The sequence below is a fragment of the Oncorhynchus kisutch genome, linkage group LG15, assembly GCF_002021735.2.
Source record: "Oncorhynchus kisutch isolate 150728-3 linkage group LG15, Okis_V2, whole genome shotgun sequence".
NCBI lineage: Eukaryota > Metazoa > Chordata > Actinopteri > Salmoniformes > Salmonidae > Oncorhynchus > Oncorhynchus kisutch.
Window position 1 is genome coordinate 67,801,836 of NC_034188.2, and position 20,805 is coordinate 67,822,640.

The 20,805-nt window shown below is 43.0% G+C and overlaps 1 protein-coding gene across 4 annotated transcripts in view; it reads left to right on the plus strand.

Moving 5' to 3' along the window:
* Nucleotides 1-4,892: 4,892 nt before the first annotated feature.
* The window catches only part of LOC109905747 (CD166 antigen homolog), a 67,440-nt gene continuing 51,527 nt past the window's right edge, over nucleotides 4,893-20,805 (plus strand). Inside the window, exon 1 of one of the 4 annotated variants that reach the window (XM_031790938.1) lies at nucleotides 4,893-5,179. In XM_031790938.1, the coding sequence (XP_031646798.1) occupies nucleotides 5,119-5,179 (61 nt within the window). In that variant the 5' untranslated portion in view covers nucleotides 4,893-5,118. The remainder of the gene's footprint in view (nucleotides 5,180-20,805) is intronic. The other 3 variants (XM_020503310.2, XM_031790939.1, XM_020503312.2) reach the window with 3 other exon arrangements.

A 20,805-nucleotide genomic window follows, 5' to 3' on the forward strand; every position in this document is an offset into this window, starting at 1 on the left:
CTACATTGTAGAATAATAGTGAAGACATCAAAACTATGAAATAACACATATGGAATCATGTAGTAACCAAAAAAGGATTTGATATTTTTCAAAGTAGCTACTATTACCTTGATGACAGCTTTGCCCACTGTTGGCATTCTCTCAACCAGCTTCATGAGGAATGCTTTTCCAACAGTCTTGAAGGAGTTCCCACATATGCTGAGCACTTTTTGGCTGCTTTTACTTCACTCTGTGGTCCAACTCATCCCAAACCATCTCAATTGGGTTGAGGAAGGGTGATTGTGGAGGCCAGGTAATCTGATGCAGCACCATCACTCTCCTTCTTGGTCCAATAGTCCTTACACAGCCTGGAGGTGTGTTTTGGGTCATTTTCCTGTCGAAAAACACATGATAGTCCCAAGATGTGCAAACCAGATGGGATGGCGTATCGCTGCAGAATGCTGTGGTAGCCATGCTGGTTAAGTGTGCCTTGAATTCTAAATACATCACAGACAGTGTCACCAGCAAAACATCCCCTCACCATCACACCTCCTCCATGCTTCACGGTGGGAACCACACATGCAGAGATCATCCGTTCACATACTCTACGACTCACAAAGACATGGCGGTTGGAACCAAAAATCGCAAATTTGGAGAAAGAAATCGCAAAGGACATATTTCCACTGGTCCAGTGTCCATTGCTCATCTTTCTTGGCCCAATCAAGTCTCTTCTTCTTATTGGTGTCCTTTAGTAGTGGTTTCTTTGCAGCAATTCGACCATGCAGTCCTAATTCATGCAGTCTCCTCTGAACATTTGATGTTAAGATGTGTCTGCTACCTGAACTCTGTGAAGCATTTATTTGGTCTGCAATCTGAGGCTGGTAACTCTAATGTACTTATCCTCTGCAGCAGAGGTAACTCTGGGTCTTCCTTTCCTGTTGCGGTCCTCATGAGAGCCAGTTTCATCATAGCGCTTGATGTTTTTTGCGACTGCACTTGAAGAAACTTTCAGTTCTTGAAATGTTCCGTATTGACTAATCTTCATGTAAGATGGCACCGGAGCAGAAGGCAGACGGTTTACGTGCCCCCAACCGATTGTGTTTTTTTGTTCGTTTATCTGCGTTGTTTGTAACTTATTTTTTACTCATTTTGTACATAATGTTGCCGCTACTGTCTCTTATAACCGAAAATAACTTCTCGACCTCAGGATTACGATTACTCACCATTGACTAGCAGAATACTTTTTCTTCTTTCACGACTCTGACGAGCCCGAGGCAGAAGATATATGACTCCCTCGGGAACAGGCCCCGACCCCAGTGATCTGCGTGAAGGGGAGGCAGAGAAAGAGAGGCCGGAGAGAGGGTTGCCTTCTGAGAAGTCGGAGGCGATCGAATAAATCCCCACTTCCATCAATTCTTCTAGCAAACATGCAATATTTGAACAATAAAATGGATGAGTTACTGGGAAGATTAAACTACCAACGGGACATACATTTTTTTAACATCTTATGCTTCACAGAGTCGTGGCTCAACGACGACAATATCAACATACAGCTGGCTGGTTAAACAATGTACAGGCAGGATAGAACAGTGGTGTCTGGTAAGACAAGGGGCGGCGGTCTATGTATTTTTGTAAACAACAGCTGGTGCACGATATCTAAGGAAGTCTCAAGCTATTGCCCGCCTGACGTAGAGCTTCTCATGATAAGCTGTAGACCACACTACCTTCCGAGAGAGTTTTCATCTGTATTCTGTGTAGCTGTTTACATACCACCGCAGTCAGAGTCTGGCACTATGATAGCATTGAATGAGCTGTATTCTGCCAAAAGCAAACAAGAAAACGCTCACCCAGAGGTGGCGCTCCTTGTAGCCGGGACTTTAATGCAGGGAAACTTAAATCAGTTTTACCAAATTTCTATCAGCATGTTAAATGTGCAACCAGAGGGAAAAGAACTCTGGACCACCTACACTCCACACATGGAGATGCATACAAAGCTCTCCCTCGCCCTCCATTTGACAAATCTGACCATAATTCCATCCTCCTGATTCCAGCTTACAAGCTAAAATTAAAGCAGGAAGCACCAGTGACTAGATCAATAAAAAAGTGGTCAGATGAAGCAGATGCTAAGCTACAGGACTGTTTTGCTAGCACAGACTGGAATATGTTCCGGGATTCCTCCAATGGCATTGAGGAGTACACCACATCTGTCATTGGCTTCATCAATAAGTACATCGATGACGTCGTCCCCACAGTGACCGTGCGTACATACTCAAACCAGAAGCCATGGATTACAGGCAGCATCCGCACTGCGCTAAAGGGTAGAGCTGCCGCTTTCAAGGAGCGAGATTCTAACCCGGAAGCTTATAAGAAATCCCGCTATGCCCTCCGACGAACCATCAAGCAGGCAAAGCGTCAATAGAGGACTAAAATCGAGTTGTACTACAGTGGCTCTGACGCTCGTTGGATGTGGCAGGGCCTGCAAACCATTACAGACTACAAAAGGAAGCACAGCCAAGAGCTGCCCAGAGACACGAGCCTACCGGATGAGCTAAACTACTTCTATGCTTCGAGGCAAGTAACACTGAAACATGCATGAGAGCACCAGCTGTACCGGAAGACTGTGTGATCACGCTCTCCACAGCCGATGTGAGTAAGACAATTTAGACAGGTCAACATTCACAAGGCCTCAGGACCAGACGGATTACCAGGATGTGTACTTCGAGCATGCGCTGACCAGCTAGCAAGTGTCTTCACTGACATTTTCAACCTCTCCCTGACCAAGTCTGTAATACCAACATGTTTAAGCAGACCACCATAGTGCCTGTGCCCAAGAACACTAAGGTAACCTGCCTAAATGACTACCGACTCGTATCACTCACGTCTGTAGCCATGAAGTGCTTCGAAAGGCAGGTCATGGCTCACATCAACACCATTATCCCAGAAACCCTATACCCACCCTAATTTGCATACCTCAACACAGGGGCCCCTGAGAGGTGCGTGCTCAGCCCCCTCCTGTACCACCTGTTCACTCATGACTGCACGGCCAGGCACAACTCCAACACTATCATTATATTTGCCGATGACACAACAGTTGTAGGCCTGATCACCGACAACAACGAGACATCCTATAGGGAGGAGGTCAGTGACCTGGCCATGTGGTGCAATAACAACAACCTCTCCCTCAACGTGATAAAGACAGAGGAGATGATTGTGGACTACAGGAAAAAGAGGAACGAGCATGCCCTCATTCTCATCGACAGGGCTGCTGTGGAGCAGATTGAGAGCTTCAAGTTCCTTGCTGTCCTCATGGTGTCCACCAACAAACTAACATGGTCCAAGCACACCAAGACAGTCGTGAAGAGGGCACAACTAAACCAATTCCCCCTCGGGAGACTGAAAATATTTGGCATGGGTCCTCAGATCCTCAAAAGGTTCTACAGCTGCACCATTGAGAGCATCCTGCCTGGTTGCATCACTGCCTGGTATGGCAACTGCTCAGCCTCCGACCTCAAGGCACTACAAATAGTGCGAACAGCCCAGTACATCACTGGGGCCAAGCTTCCTGCCATCCAGGACCTCTATACCAGGTGGTGTCAGAGGAAGGCCCTAAAAATTGTCAAAGACTCCAGCCACCCTACTCATAGACTGTTCTTTCTGCAACCACACACCAAGTCTAGGTCCAAGAGGCTTCTAAACAGCTTCTACCCCCAAGCCATAAGACTCCTGAACATCTAGTCAAATGGCTACCCAGAATATTTGCATTGACTCCCCCCCTCCCCTCTCCACACCACTGCCACTCTCTGTTGTCACCTATGCATAGTCACTTTAATTAACTCTACCTACATATACGTATACCTCAACTAACCGGTGCCCCTCCACATTGACTCTGTACCGGCATCCCCCTGTATATATTGTTATTTTTTACTGCTGCTCTTTAATTACTTGTTATTTTTATCTCTTATTCTTTTCCATATTTAAAAAAAACTGCACTGATGGTTTGGGCTCTTAAGTAAGCATTTCACTCTAAGGTCTACTACACCTGTTGTATTTGGCGCATGTGACTTATAACATTTTCTTTTATTTTATTTGATTTTAAGTAATGATTGAAGGGCGTTTCTCTTTGCTTATTTGAGTTGTTCTAGGCCGTAATATGGACTTGGTCTTTTACCAAATAGGGCTATCTTCTGTGTACCAACCCTACCTTGTCACAACACAACACAACTGACTGGCTCAAACACATTAAGAAGGAAAGAAATTCCACAAATTAACTTTTAACAAGGCACACATGTTAATTGAAATGCATTACAGGTGACTACCTCATGAAGCTGGTTGGGAGAATGCCAAGAGTGTGCTAAGCTGTCATCAAGGCAAAGGGTGGCTACTTTGAAGAATCTCAAATATAAAAAATATTTGGATTTGTTCAAAACTTTTTTGGTTACTACATGATTCTTTATGTGTTATTTCATAGTTTTGATGTCTTCACTATTATTCTAAGATGTAGAAAATAGTACAAATAAAGGAAAACCATTGAATGAGTAGGTGTGTCCAAACTTTGACTGGCACTGTATATCAAACTAGAAGTTGAAATGATGTCTGTGCCCAATGGGTTATTTTGGCCGTTGTGTGTGTGGGTGCTTATATTTGTCCTATTTCGAAATGTTTTTTGTTGTTGTTGCATATCCCACTCTTCCTGAGACCCTCGGAGAGTGGGGTCATGGCCAGGGTCTGCCATTATCAACTTATTAAGTGCCTTGCTCAATGGCACATCGACAGATTTGTTCACATTGTCGGCTCGGGGATTCGAACTAGCGACCTTAAGTTACAGTGTGTGGGTGTGTGTGTGTGTGTAATGCAGTGCGGAGTGGGGTCCACAAGACAGTGGTAGATCCTGGGCGGAGTTGCTGTAAACCTCTACCCTACAGAGCTTCCCGTCGTCGCTCACTCGACGCGCTCCTGCATTTTACCTGTTAGCCAAGCCAAGCGACAGAGCAGATGTTATACAACTGTAACTGAACACAGTTAGTGAATATCTCAGTATTTAACCCTGACCTTTACGGAAGGAAGTTACCTGATCGATATCAACGAACATATTATCAAACTTTAGGAACAGCGGAACAAGGATATCTGACATTTGCCAGGATGCACTTTTCAAGCTGTCTGTGTACCCTCCTCGTCGCGCTTGTCTACCAAGGTACTTACTGTATGTAGCCTAACATGCATCATATTTTACATTGTTTAAAAGAAAACTGTTACATTTTATCAACATTTTTAATAAAAACTTCATGGGAACTACATGGGGATTATGAGAATGTAGACGATACATCTAAAGTGAAAATGCTTGTCGATTAGCAATATTGATTTCCACTGAGGTTTGTGAAGACAAATTTGTAGTTAGTTATAGTCATGGTTAGAGTTGTTTTTTTTAACCATTATTGCACATAGCATAACAAACTGTGTAACTACAAGTTGAATAGTGCATAAGTGTGTACAGCCTCTGGCCACACTTCGTGTGAGTGTAGAATAGGTTTCGCCAGGTGATAGTGATGTGCTCTCAATTTGGGAGATCTGTCCTCTCATTTATTACAATACTTACAACAGTAAACCGAGTTTCACAAAGCATCCGCTGTCTAATGCAACACTTGATAAATTATTATGTACTGCTTAAATAATAGAAATATATGCCTTTAAATTAGGAATGTGAGTGAATTACTGTTTGACATTTGGACCTGATTTGGTGCATAACCGAGTTGCAGTCAGATAACCTGCTATCTGACATATCTCATAGTAAGATGTTATTCCACACACCCTTTTCGACATTAACATGATGGGTATGTGTTGTGTTCCTTCATGGAGCCCCATCCCTTGTATATTATACAGTCTATTGACCCAATAGTAGCTGAAATGATTTGAAGCCCCTAAGAGTTAATAATTTCAGTGTTTTTGTCATGCTGAATGGGTTCAATTAAATGAATGTTGGAGATGGGTGGGGTGGTGTTATAGGGTGATTTCGTGATGAGTCAGTTCTAGGAACTGGGGGCAGGGATGATGGGGTATTATAGGAATGAGAGTGCTGTGTGTTGGGGGAGGGGGTAACTACATCAGATGAGGAAAAATATTGAAATTGGCTGTTTTACGTTCTGTACATTTCTTTAAAGAAATACTTTCCCCAAGCCAACAGGTACACACCATGTGTTTAAACATTCAGTCTCAACATTGAACCAAACTGCAGTGGAGCTCTGAATAGTCCACCGGGAGAGGGAAAGGAAACCTGGTCTCAGAGCATTTCGTAATATTTTGCATGTAAATCCGAGACACTCCATTTAGTATGATATGTTAAGTTTCGTATGTTATGTATTCATTTGTGTATGTCCATCACCCATTTCGTTAGCTAGGCTAGGGGCTAGGGTTAGGATTTGGATAAGGAGTTAGGTTAAAGGGTTAAGGTTAGAGGAAGGGTTAGCTAAAACGGTAGCTAAAACGGTAAAGGTTAGGGGAACAGTTAGCTAAGATGCTAAGTAGTTGCAAAGTAGCTGAACAGTAGTAAGTAGATGAAAAATAGCTCATTTGCTATAATTCTAAAGTTGTCAGTGATGAGATTTGATCTTGCAACCTTTGGGTTGCTAGAAGTTGGCGTTATACGCCCAACCAACCACCCTCATTTTAGTCTTAAGTAACTATGTGTCTTATGTAACCATACCAAACGTAACATATCGTACTAATGGAGTGTCTCGGAATAACGTACAGAATAATACGAAATGCTCGGAGACCAGGTTGGGAAGGGAGGTGGGTGATCTGACTTAGGTCCTCCTCTGTCTGACACTGTTACATGACATGCCTGTCATTGTAAATTACAGTGAGCCTCACTTGTCACTGTCACCCACTCTCAGGTGTTTTTATTTGAACTAGGTGGAAAAAAGAGCATCCCCTATGACAATAGCATGTCACGTGTTGACAGTTTTTCTAGTTGGACTGTGTGTTGTAGCTCCGTTGCCAGTTGCCCCTGGTTTTAATTTGGTTTATAGCCCTCCACACCAACATTTGATGAGTAAACATGATGCTGGCAGACAGGCCGCCCTCCATAAATGGTGAAACCATGTGTCTGTTTGCTTGTTCTATGGAGAGTTGATGATAACTTTTCAATGTGCTGGTTACTCATTACACCTTCATATGCAGTCTCATTTTAAGAAGCACTAGGCAACCATCTAGTTATCTATCTTCATCAAATCACAGAATCCCGTTTAATCTATCACCATATGCCTCATTGTAAATGTTGAATTGTAGGTTTTAAACTAAGTGCTCTGTTTGTGAAGGTAGTATTCAGAATAGACACCATCAGTCAGTAATTAGATACACTGTTGATCTTTTATTCCAAAAATTATCCTCTGGCAGGCGGTTCAGGTCAATCATGACCAAAGCCTCCTACCACCTGAACAGTTTGGTTCCCTGGTCTGTATCCCTCACCAACCGGCCATCTGGCCCATAGAAACTAAAGGACTGTGCACTCTATGCTGCACACAGCAAACAGCTACTGTGTCTTTGAATTGTACACAGAATAACTGCACAATTACTGCATTTAGATACAGTTGAAGTCCTACGTGTACATACACCTGAGGCAAATACATTTAAACTCAGTTTTTCACAATTCCTGACATTTAATCCTAGTAAAAATTCCCTGTCTTAGGTCAGTTAAGATCACCACTTTATTTTAAGAATGTGAAATGTCAGAACAATAGTATAGAAAAATTTATCATCACATTCTCAGTGGGTCAGAAGTTTACATACACTCAATTAGTATTTAAATTGCCTTTAAATTGTTTAACTTGGGTCAAACGTTTTGGGTAGCCTTCCACAGCTTCCCACAATAAGTTGGGTGAATTTTGGCCCATTCCTCCTGACAGAGCTGGTGTAACTGAATCAGGTTTGTAGGCCTCCTTGCTCGCACACGCTTTTTCAGTTTTGCCCACAATTTTCTATAGGATTGAAGTCAGGGCTTTGTGATGGCCACCCCAATACCTTGACTTTGTTGTCCTTAAGCCATTTTAACACAACTTTGGAAGTATGCTTGGGGTCATTGTCCATTTGGAAGAACAATTTTAACTTCCTGACTGATGTCTTGATGTTGCTTCAACATATCCACATAATTTTTCTTTCTCATGATGCCGTCTATTCTGTGAAGTGCACCAGTCCCTCCTGCAGCAAAGCACCTCCACAACATGATGCTGCCACCCCCGTGCTTCACGGTTGGGATGGTGTTCTTCGGCTTGCAAGCTTCCCTCTTTTTCCTCCAAACATAACGATGGTCATTATGGCCAAACAGTTTACTTTTTGTTTCATCAGACCAGAGGACATTTCTCCAAAAAGTACAATCTTTGTCCCCATGTGCAGTTGCAAACCGTAGTCTTGCTTTTTTATGGCGGTTTTGGAGCAATGGCTTCTTCCTTGCTGAGCGGCCTTTCAGGTTATGTCGATATAGGACTCATTTTTACTGTGGATATTAGAGGTCGGCCGATTATGATTTTTCACCACCGATGCCGATACCGATTATTGGAGGACAAAAAAACCCTGCCGATACCGATTAATCGGTCAATTTTTAAAATGTATTTGTAATAATGACAATTACAACAATACTGAATGAACACTTATTTGAACTTAATATAATACATCAATAAAATCAATTTAGCCTCAAATAAATAATGAAACATGTTCACTTTGGTTTAAATAATGCAAAAACAAAGTGTTGGAGAAGAAAGTAATATATGCCAATATGCAATATGTGCCATGTATGTCCTATGTAAAAATGTGTGCCATGTAAAATATGTACCATGCAAAAAAGCTAACGTTTAAGTTCCTTGCTCAGAACCTGAGAACATATGAAAGTTGGTGGTTCCTTTTAACATGAGACTTCAATATTCCAAGGTAAGAGGTTTTAGGTTGTTGTTAATATAGTATTTATAGGACTATTTCTCTCTATACCATTTGTATTTCATATACCTTTGAGTATTGGATGTTCTTATAGGCACTTTAGTATTGCCAGTGTAACAGTATAGCTTCCATCCCTCTCCTCGCTCCTCCCTGGGCTCGAACCAGGAACACATCAACAACAGCCACACTCGAAGCAGTGTTACCCATCGCTCCACAAAAGCCACGGCCCTTGCAGCGCAAGGGGAATAACTACTCCAAATCTAAAAGCGAGTGACGTTTGAAACGGTATTAGCGCACACCCAGCTAACTAGCTAGCCATTTCACATTGGTTACACCAGCCATTAGGCTGATAGGCTTGAAGTCATAAACAGCGCTGTGCTTGCGAAGAGCTGCTGGCAAAACGCACAAAGGTGCTGTTTGAATGAATGATTACGGGCCTGCTGCTGCTCAGTCAAATCAGACTTAATTATAACATAATAACACAGAATACGAGCCTTTGGTCATTAATATGATCGAATCCGGAAACTATAATTTCGAAAACAAAACGTTTATTATTTCAGTGACATACGGAACCGTTCGGTATTTTATCTAACGGATGGCATCCCTAAGTCTAAATATTGTTGTTACATTGCACAACCTTCAATGTTATGTCATAATTACGTAAAATTCTGGCAAATTAGTTCGCAATGAGCCAGGCAGCCCAAACTGTTGCATATACCCTGACTCTCTCTGCGTGCAATGAACACAAGAGAAATTACACAATTTCACCTGGTTAATATTGCCTGCTAAATTGGATTAGTAGTTATGACTAGTGATTATGATTGATTGTTTTTTACAAGATAAGTTTAATGCTAGCTAGCAATTTACTTTGGCTTCTACTGCATTCGCGTAACAGGCAGGCTCCTCGTGGAGTGCAATGGTTAGAGCGTTGGAATAGTTAACTGTACGGTTGCAAGATTGGATCCTCTGAGCTGACAGGTGAAAATCTGTCGTTCTGGCCCTGAACAAGGAAGTTAACCCATCGTTCCTAGGCTGTCATTGAAAATAAGAATGTGTTCTTAACTGACTTGCCTAGTTAAATAAAGGTATAAAATAAAACATTTACAAATAATTTGGAAATCGGCGCCCAAAAATACAGATTTCCGATTGTTATGAAAACTTGAAATCGGCCCTAATTAATCGGCCATTCCGATTAATCGGTCTTCCTCTAGTTTAAATGGTATCATTCTCTGAGGGTATCTCTTGCTTTTCTCAGTCTTCCCAAAGTGTCATTCATGTTCTGGGGGGAAAAATAAAATAACTTGTATATTTCGATAAGGGTCTTCTCGCTTTTGGCAATCTGGGAGAGGGAGGACATATTCATTCAAGTAAAGCAATTGCACTATTGTGGCTCTGCGTCTTTTTCATTTAATTCAGATTAGGGTCACAGAGACTAATTTAGTTTTAATCCACTTTGAGGCCTCTTGAGAAAAGGGGTGGGTCAAAGATAGAACCTATCCTTTTACCCAAATGCAGTGGATGAGGGTGAGCTAGCCAATAGGGCTGGGTTCCCCAACTGGCGGCCTTGCGGGCCAATTCGGCTGTCCCCAAATGACAACCCGTTTTGGTTCTGGGTAGAACCCTTTTGGGTTCCATGTAGAGGGGTTCTACATTGAACCCAAGAAAGGGTTCTACCCAGAACAAAAAGGGGTTCTTCAAAGGGTTCTCCTACGGGGACAGCCAAAGAACCCTTTTAGGTTCTAGATAGCACCTTTTTTCCTAAGAGTGTACCTGAGTGAGAATAGGATATGATATGCACACGTCTAGCATAGTAGATTTATTCACTCTGGTTCAGTCTCTGATTTCTCCCCTGAAATGTTCAATTCTCAGTATTCACTTAGTTTGGGGAAAAGTATTGGCACTTTCTGTTAAGAGCTCAGGATTCACTGACGTGATGTAAAATGTTTCCGCCCTACAGAACTGTAGTCAGGCAACAATGAGAACATGTAAGCCAGCCCAGAAAGCAGTGTTTTTCCGTAATGTAAAAGAGAGTATTTACAGACTGGACACACACAGTGATAAGATGTACAGCTTTGCTTAGAGAAAATTAAAGGGCTTGTGTGGCCAATGTAATCAGTCTCAAGCAATGACTCACCGGTAAAAAAAGTATTTTGTCTGCCTGTGACAGTTTTACACACGAGGGTATCAGTAAAACAGCCAAAGGAGTCTCAATTACACTAGCTAGTATGATTGGCTCGTCCCAATTTTAGAGAGGAGTGGGAGATACGTTCTGTTTCAACAGTCACGATTGAGATTTCCCCTTAATCCCCCCCTTATCCAGAAAACTCACAACTCGGTTTGTATTGTCACTGGTTAGACAGGTTATAATGGCCTGGGTGGGTTTTCATTAGACAGCTTAAGATATAGGACACGTTTTACATATAGATTACATTTCCAGTCACACATTCCTGTGTGAAAGCCAAAATGTTACAATTTTGTAGGAAGGCACAGAACACCCTGGTATTTCTTTGAATGAAGATGCCAGCCTTAGAATCTCTATCTATTTCACTCCCCATTTTCTCACAGCAATCTTTCTTCATCATAGCACTTCTGCTATTCACACACAAAAAATGCCTTATTTGTTATATGAAGGGAGTGACTACATTTTCAAGAAAGCCTTAACAACAGGAGTGAAATGACTACAACAGCACTCTCTCACTAGTCCCGTATGCCGAAATGCACCCATTGAAATGCATGAGGATATCTTTGGTTTTGGTGAAAGCCTACAGCGCACTGAAATCAGCTCTGCCCCTGTTTTGGGACAAAAATGTGAGGTTGTTTCTCGCTTTTGTTATTCACACTATCCCTCCTGCTTTCTCTAGTTTCCTGCAGACTCCCCCCGACAGTATTGTGAAGCAAGTTTCTTTTGAAACAAATGCATGGTATGATGGTGACTTCTCCTGTCGTCTCCTCTCTTTGTCATGAAGATGGAACAGCACACACCCCTCTGAGAGGGCATTGAGGATCTTCCCCCTGTTCGCCCACCTCTCATATGCGCAAGGCAAGCCAAGCCTACTGGGGGAAAGTAGCTCTGGTCCATATGAAAAGCTAATGACATGGCTCATCCGAATGACACAATGATCTTAGTTGAAATATTACATTGGAAAGCCGTAAGCTTTTTACTAGGTGTGATTTAATTAGAATAGTTCATTAGCTATACCATTAGCTGGATTGGTAGTCACACATGGTTCCCCAAGGACCCGCTCTTTTTGGCACGTGAGTTCTCAGAACTCATAGAAGATAATTTCTCTTCTTCTTCTTTTCCTCACATTGCCTGATGTTTTCTGAAAAGAGACAAAGCAAAAACAGTGTGTCCCATTATTGAGAGCCTATTAAGAGCCAGGGGAGCCCCAAGCACTAGGAACTTAACCTGACCCACTAAAGGTCAATGGGTAAACGGCCAAGATTTACACTCCCCATAAAGTGATTATATTGCCACATATTTACATGGGGTCAGGGCTGAAACGGATGGTACTATCGCTCTGCAGTCCAGAGTGGTCTATTGTGATGACAATGGCATTGTGCTAAAGATAAAGCAGAAATTCGAAGCGGTGGGCAATAAAATGTCATGCAATTTTCCCATTCACTTTTAAATCGCTTTCTGTTTGGTCAGTAACGTCAGTAGTGACTGGTCTCTATTCATTCCAATGTTATTTTGCAATTTTCAGCCATGAAAAAACAGTGTCATATTTAGTGTTGCTCCATGAAGAATCCTGCCCCAGGGATCCAAACAGAAGTGTTTTATGTCTGCATTTGACCTCAGTAGTCCCCCATTCTAGCACTGCTGATGTCCCTCATCTATCCTTCTGAGATGGCTGCACACTGTGGAGCCTGGAGCTATCTTTGATTACATGCTGCTTCAGATGAACTTGCAGGAGTTGTCATTCAATCCCAGAGTCCCTAACTTTCAATAAGGGACAGACATGCAGTCACTGCATATCTCTGCTTTCTGGAGAATAAACGCCTGCCATTTTTGCATGCCAGGGTATGTAAACTGGTAAAAATACAGCACATTCACATGTCAAGAGTGCAGAGTGTACTCTTCCTTAGTTGCTTTGAAGCATTCTTTTAGGTCTTAAACATCTTGCTCAGGAAGTTTCAAATGCATGCTTCCTCTCATGCGTTGGATTCCTGGCTGTAAATCCCAGGTGGTAAAGGGCTTTGTAAAAGAGTGGTTTTTATGCTGAAACTTATCTGGCTGTGGAGCTCTCGCTGCCTGGAATTCAAAGCCTTGTATTAGCCTTGGATGTATGGAGTTCCTTCATCTGATGCATACATGAAAAAGCCAGAACCAAGGCTTTTGTGATCATTTGTAACAATACATTTTAGTGAATATTATATAGATTCTAAACAGAAAGCTGAATTCTTCCTTTTACCAAATGATAAAAAGTACTTTAAAAGGTTTCTGGTGAGGTTGAGAACTAGATATATTCACTGGTCAGTCACTAGTTGATTCTGGTCTTAAGGGCGTGATACTCTTAAAACTACCCTGTGAGCAAGAACTGCAATTTACTGTTTATATAGAATGTATATACAGTACAGTGTAGTTTTAGAATGAACTCTAAATACTCTGAATTCTTCACACCAGCCCTATTATCTTAGATGTTGAACCATTTCACGTTTAGTGAAGTAAAATTATCCTCTTGCAAATGTGTCACTGTATGGACGCCGTTGATGATGAATGCCATGTAAAACTGGGTTTGATTAGCTAGTTGCTACTGTCCAGTAGTTGTTTTTTAACACTTCCATTGTCAGTGTCACACCTGCTCCCGCTCTTCCACCCTGGCGCTCGAGGGCGTCAGGCTGGCCTACATTACGTACTCCTGCCACCATCCTTTACGCACACCTGCCTTCCCTCGTCACGCGCTTCAGCGATATTAGACTCACCTGGACTCACGCAATCACCTGTTTATTACATCCCTTATATTTTGTCAGTTCCCCAGCTCTGTTCCCCGCTGCAACATTGTTTGTCATATGTACGTGTTACCTGTGTGCTGACGCTGTTCCTGTCTTGTTCTATGTCTGTTCCCGAATAAATGTCTGACTCCCCATACCTGCTTCTCCTGTCCGGCGTCGGCTGTTACAGTCAGACATTAGTGGGTAGGCGAAGAACCTCTTGTGCACTAATTAGATGGAGAACCTAATTGTCTAATGGGACCCATCTTGAGAGGTCAAGTAGCCCCATGCTCCTGCAGAGAATTCTAAAAAGTACTTCAACTCCCATCGGAGCTGTTAAACCAGGGTTTCCCAAACTTGGTACTCGGGACCCCAAGGGGTGCGCGTTTTGGTTTTTGCCTTAGCACTACACAGCTGATTTAAATAATAAACTATTCATCAAGCTTTGATAATTTTAATCAGAACCCTTGGGGTCCCCAGCACCGAGTTTGGGAAACACCGTGTTAAACCGTGACATTTTCTCGCTCATCTTTCGAGACCGCTTAAGATGGAGCACAAGAATTTGCAATGAAACACTAGAATCTGCTCTACAATGATGGAGTCTTTTGCTTTAGAAAAACCCTTCATGTTAGGGAGAAGGAATAATGTTTTCTAAGGAATCACAAATAAATTCAGTTGCATAGTTCCGTGTCAAGTAAATGCTGCATTATTCGAAGTGCCAGCCCAGTATATGAGAGCAAAGGAATTGTAAAATAAACTTCCAGGTGTTTCATTTTGAGTAATGGAGGTGCCATAATCCATTATAAATTTGTTTGCTTTCTCACCTGTAGTAGATACAGCGAGGAGAGGATATCGCTTTTCCTAATGTAATGATAGTGATTTAATTTAAATCCTCCGGGTTATGCAATAAGAGATTCTCACAATGGAAAATGCATAGTCATATTAGTTTATGTGTTGTAGGGATGAATGGGTATGGCATTCCCCCTCTCTCTCTGAAGAAATCTCTGGATTACCTATCCCATGCTCCAGGCCTTGCCACTGTGTGTTTGCCTATAAACAGATATGACACAGGCAATGCATCACAGTGGAGATCATCACTACCCCTGTCTGCCATTACATGCACATTTACCCAGACAGTAATGTCTCCAGATGTCCTCGCCAGTAATTGGATCGCTTTGTCACCCTTCGGCACCAGACAGCACTTTTCCGGGTTCTGATATACATACATTCTTCATTGATGTTCATGCTTCATACAGTGTTGTCTTATATTGTAATCCCCACTCAGAATGTTGCTGTTGCTTGTTCTTTTGTCCATGTGGACTGTTGAGAGGCTGTTGTTCTGTACATACGGAATGTTCTAGAGGAGGTTTTTCATTTGACTATTCAAAGTATGAGGATCCGGCCCAATTGCTCTCCAAGCCAACAGACTCTAATCAGGAGATGTTTGCTGCAGGGATTGATTTTGTTGGAAGGATATGAGTCATACAGCTGAAATGTTGCTTATCAACAGGCTTCTGTGAAGTTATTGTGTCTTTCTGCTGCTGGTGATAGTGAAGGCAACTCAGCTCATTATCAGGGGAATCTGCACAGCTCCTGTTCAAAAGCACCAGTGTTGGAAATTGTTCTCTATAGACAAACAGGAGGGGATAATAGGGAAATACGCATAGCATGGCGCCAGGCTAAGTGGTTTAAAGCACTTATGTTGATATATGGCTGCTCTCGTGTGATGATAGCAGGAGAAAAAGTAATGGCCATCGAGTCATTTGTAGTAAAACTAATGAAAATATGTTACGCCTGAGAATGAATGCTCATAAGCAAGAGACATCGAAGTGAATGGTAATTCTCAATGTGCGGTGACAGTTCTAACAATAGATTGATTTGAAGTTAAAATACAAGTGTTCAACTTCTCTCCTTTGAATCTGAAGAAGGTAACAATCTTACCAGAGTAAAACCTTTTTATACAAGTCCAGATTTAATGTTCTCTATCCCACACAGTATATAAAGTGTATTAATTGTAGTTTTATAATACCCCTGTGTTTTCAAGCCTTTGAAAAAGGTGTAATTGGACGGCAGTCTGCAGTGAACTTACATAAGCAATTTTGCTTGTAATTGTGAAGGGAAGTGTCGCTGAAGTTTGCCATTTTCTTGAAGAGCTTGAATGACATTTGAATGTATGCAATTTCTCATACATTTTTGTGGCAATGCCACGTTTTGTAATAATGGGTAAAAGGCAAACATATATTACTCTTGTTGTGTACTGTATGTAGTAGACTTACCATTTTAGGCTTACTGTAATCCCGACAAAATCACGGCACAGAAATTATTACAAATGGTGTGCGCCTAGCATGCGCGCATGTTGATTTTGTACCCCCACACCAGAAACGATCAGGACACGCAGGTTGAAATATCAAAACAAACTCTGAACCATTTATATTAATTTGAGGACAGGTGGAAAAGCATTAAACATTTAAGGCAATTTAGCTAGCAAGCTTGCTGTTGCTAGCTAATTTGTCCTGGGATATAAACATTGGGTTGTTATTTTACCTGAAATGCACAAGGTCCTCTACTACGACAATTAATCTATATTTTCTGTACAGTTGCCTGTTGGGGAACCGCTTTGCATTGCACACTTTTATTGAAAAACACATCTGCAGGTATTAAAACCTACTGACCCCAAGCTTTATAGCCTGTATCATGCTCAACCAGTTTGAAAAATACTATCGTTTTTTGTCCGAAGTTGTAACTGTCGCCCTTTGCCAGCGAGGCCGGGCGTGGAGACAGTGAAAGTCTTGTGTTTTCAACTCGTGCTGTCCTGGAGGGATTCAGGTTAGTCAGTGGACTGTGTGCTCAGTCTGTTATTGGACATATACAGCGTTCTTTCTCTCCTTAATCTCTGTGTTTATCTCTCTGAGGGAGTGGGGGGTGGGGGATCACTGCACTCTACTCTAGATCCATGGCTCAACATTGACCTCAGGGTCAACAGGCAGAACCTTTGGCAGCCTAGCCCCGAACCTTAGAATGGCTGTTTGTGACCTGGGGTGGGCTCTCCTTTGAGGAAGGTGGGTCATTATTTGGTGACATGCGGGGCCAGCACTGCTCATCAGTGATGGACGTCGGTCACACCTGTCCCAGATGAATTACTACACACGAAACTTACTCCCCAAGAGGGATATCTTTCACTCATAATCTAGCCAAAGAATAACACATTCTCGAGTGATGTTCGTTTCTCTTCCAAAGAGTGTGCCAAGTCCCACTCAGAAAGCTTTCTCTGTTTTGTCCAGCACATTGGATGCTACTTCCCGTTAAACACTTTATTTGGTTAGTGCATCAGTAACATTTCAACTAACCATCTACTAACCCTAGCTTTAACCCTAACCTTAACCCTTATCCTAACCCTAAACTTCACCATAGCTCCAACCTTAACCCTTACCCTAACCCTTATTCTAAACATAACCCTAACCTTAGCAAGCAGTTGCTTATCAACAGATGGTAATACTATCAACAAATTATCTGTAGAGCATTTGGACTATCCATTTTCTAAAGCAGAGTAAACAATATTATTTCTGCAAGGAAGACACTCAAGACATATGTTCCTTTTGGAATTGATAGCAACAGTAACTAGGAGCACGATATGCCCCTCGTAAATCAAATCAAATGTAACACAAGAAAATAACAATAACGAGACTATATACAGGGAGTACCAGTACCGAGTCAATGGCAGGGGTAAAAGTGACTAGGCAGTCATGATATATAATAAAAAGAGCGGCAGCGTATGTGAAGAGTGTGTCTTTGTGTGAGTGTGTGTGTGTCTGTGGCGTCAATATGCTTGTGTGTGAACATATGTAGTGTAATTATGTGTGTTGGAGTGTCAGTGTAGTATGTGTGAGTGTGTGGGTAGAGTAGTGAATGTATCAGGTATCAAGGGAAGACCCAGATGCAGACACGTCGAATTGACAATGGTTTAATATTCCAACAGGGGCAGGCAATAGACAGATCAAGGCAGGCAGGGGTCAGTAAACCAGAGGTGGGGCAAAGGTACAGGTTCGGCAGGCAGGCTCAAGGTCAAGGGCAGGCAGAGTGGTCATGTGGGACCAGGCCCAGTGAGGGACAGGCAGTGGTTGCAGAAGATCAGCCAGAGCTTGCCGGGGAGTCTTATTCTGAGCACAGACAGTGCAGGCGGAGACAAACGCAGCAACCATCGTATGCCACCAAAAGCGTTGTCGCACGAAGGCCAGGGTGTGACGGGAGCCTGAGTGGCAGGCAAGCCTGGAGGAATGGGCCCACTCCAGGACGGCAGAGAGGACAGCATCAGGCACAAACATCTGATTACCAGGGCCCCCCCAAGTTTCGACTGGGACCTCTGCGCCTCCCAGACCTGTTTACCTATACCCCAGTTGAGTGCTGTCACCAGGCACGAGGTGGGAAGGATGGTCTCGGGCTCGGGGGTGGTACCCGTGGGGCTATAGCGGCGGGACAGTGCATCCGGCTTGACATTCTTGGATCCCGGCCGGTATGAAAGGGAGATGTTGAACCGTGTGAACAGCAGGGCCCATCTGGTTTGCCTGGAGTTGAGGCGCTTGGCGGTACGGAGATACTCCAGGTTCTTGTGGTCGGTCCACACGATGAATGGGTGTTCTTCCCCCTCCAGCCAGCTCACGATTCCCCACATCGTAGTTCCTTTCTGTGGCGTTGAGGTGGTGGGAGAAGGCAGTGCAGGGATGTAGCTTGAGGTTCCGGACAAAACGCCTGGACAGGACCGCCCCCACTCTGTCATATGAAGCACAGGGGATTCATGGGGAAGATGGGCGAAACCTGATGGGGGATGGAGACAAATACAAGGACAGGTGAAGCAGATCTGGGTGTGACAGAGTGTGCACAAAAAATATATATATAAACTCAGCAAAAAAAGGAATGTCCTCTCAATGTCAACTGCATTTATTTTCAGCAAACTGTAAATATTTGTATGAACATAACAAGATTCAACAACTGAGACAAACTGAACAAGTTCCACAGACATGTGACAAACAGTGCATCTTCTCCTCATGGACTGCACCAGATTTGCCAGTTCTTGCAGTGAGATGTTACCCCACTCTTCCACCAAGGCACCTGCAAGTTCCCAGACATTTCTGGGGGGAATTTTGTTTTTTTTATTTGTTTTATTTATTTCACCTTTATTTAACCAGGTAGGCTAGTTGAGAACATCTTTATTTAACCAGGTAGGCTAGTTGAGAACACCTTTATTTAACCAGGTAGGCTAGTTGAGAACAAGTTCTCATTTGCAACTGCGACCTGGCCAAGATAAAGCATAGCAGTGTGAACAGACAACACAGAGTTACACATGGAGTAAACAATTAACAAGTCAATAACTCAGTAGAAAAAAAGAGAGTCTATATACATTGTGTGCAGAAGGCATGAGGAGGTAGGCGAATAATTACAATTTTGCAGATTAACACTGGAGTGATAAATGATCAGATGGTCATGTACAGGTAGAGATATTGGTGTGCAAAAGAGCAGAAAAGTAAATAAATATAAACAGTATGGGGATGAGGTAGGTAAAATTGGGTGGGCTATTTACCGATAGACTATGTACAGCTGCAGCGATCGGTTAGCTGCTCAGATAGCAGATGTTTGAAGTTGGTGAGGGAGATAAAAGTCTCCAACTTCAGCCATTTTTGCAATTCGTTCCAGTCACAGGCAGCAGAGAACTGGAACGAAAGGCGGCCAAATGAGGTGTTGGCTTTAGGGATGATCAGTGAGATACACCTGCTGGAATTGAACCCTGTGGCCCTAGTCCTCACCCTCCCATCAAACACATCCCAGACGTACTCAATGGGATTGAGATCTGGGCTCTTCGCTGGCCATGGTAGAACACTGACATTCATGTCTTGCAGGAAATAACGCACAGAATGAGTAGTATGGCAGGTGGCATTGACATGCAGGAGATGCATGTCAGGATTAGCCTGCAGGAAGGGTACCACATGAGGGAGGAGGATGTCTTCCTTGTAACGCACACCATTGAGATTGCCTGCAATGACAATAAGCTCAGTCCGATGATGCTGTGACACACTGCCCCAAACCATGACGGACCCTTCACCTCTAAATTGATCCCGCTCCAGAGTACAGGCCTCTGTGTAAGCTCATTCCTTCATCGATAAACGTGAATCCAACCATCACCCCTGGTGAGACAAAACCGTGACTCTTCAGTGAAGAGCACTTTTGCCAGTCCTGTCTGGTCCAGCGATTGTGGGTTTGTGCCCATAGGCGACATTGTTGCCGGTGATATCTGGTGAGGATCTGCCTTACAACAGGCCTACAAGCCCTCAGTCCAGCCTCTCTCAGCCTATTGAGGACAGTCTGAGTACTGATGGAGGGATTGTGCGATCCTGGTGTAACTCAGGCTGTTGTTGCTGCCATCCTGTACCTGTCCCGCAGGTGTGATATTCGTATGTACCAATCCTGTGCAGGGGTTGTTACACGTGGTCTGCCACTGCGAGGACGATCAGCTGTCCATCCTGTCTCCCTGTAGCTCTGTCTTAGGCATCTCACAGTATGGACATTGCTATTTATTCCCCTGGCCACATCTGCAGTCCTCATGTCTCCTTGCAGCCTGCCTAAGGCACGTTCACGGAGATGAGCAGGGACCCTGGGCATCTTTCTTTTGGTGTTTTTCAGAGTTTAGTAGAAAGGCCTCTTTGGTGTCCTAAGTTTTCATAACTGTGACCTTATCTGCCTACCGTCTGTAAGCTGTTAGTGTCTTAATGACCGTTCCACAGGTGCATGTTCATTAATTGTTTATGGTTCATTGAACAAGCATGTGAAACATTGTTTACCCTCTCTGGGATATGTGGGACGGTAGCGTCCCAACTGGCCAACATTCAGTGAAAATGCAGGGCGCCAAATTCAAATAAATTACTATAAAAATTTTACTTCCATGAAATCACACATTCAATTTTCCAAATTAAAGCTACA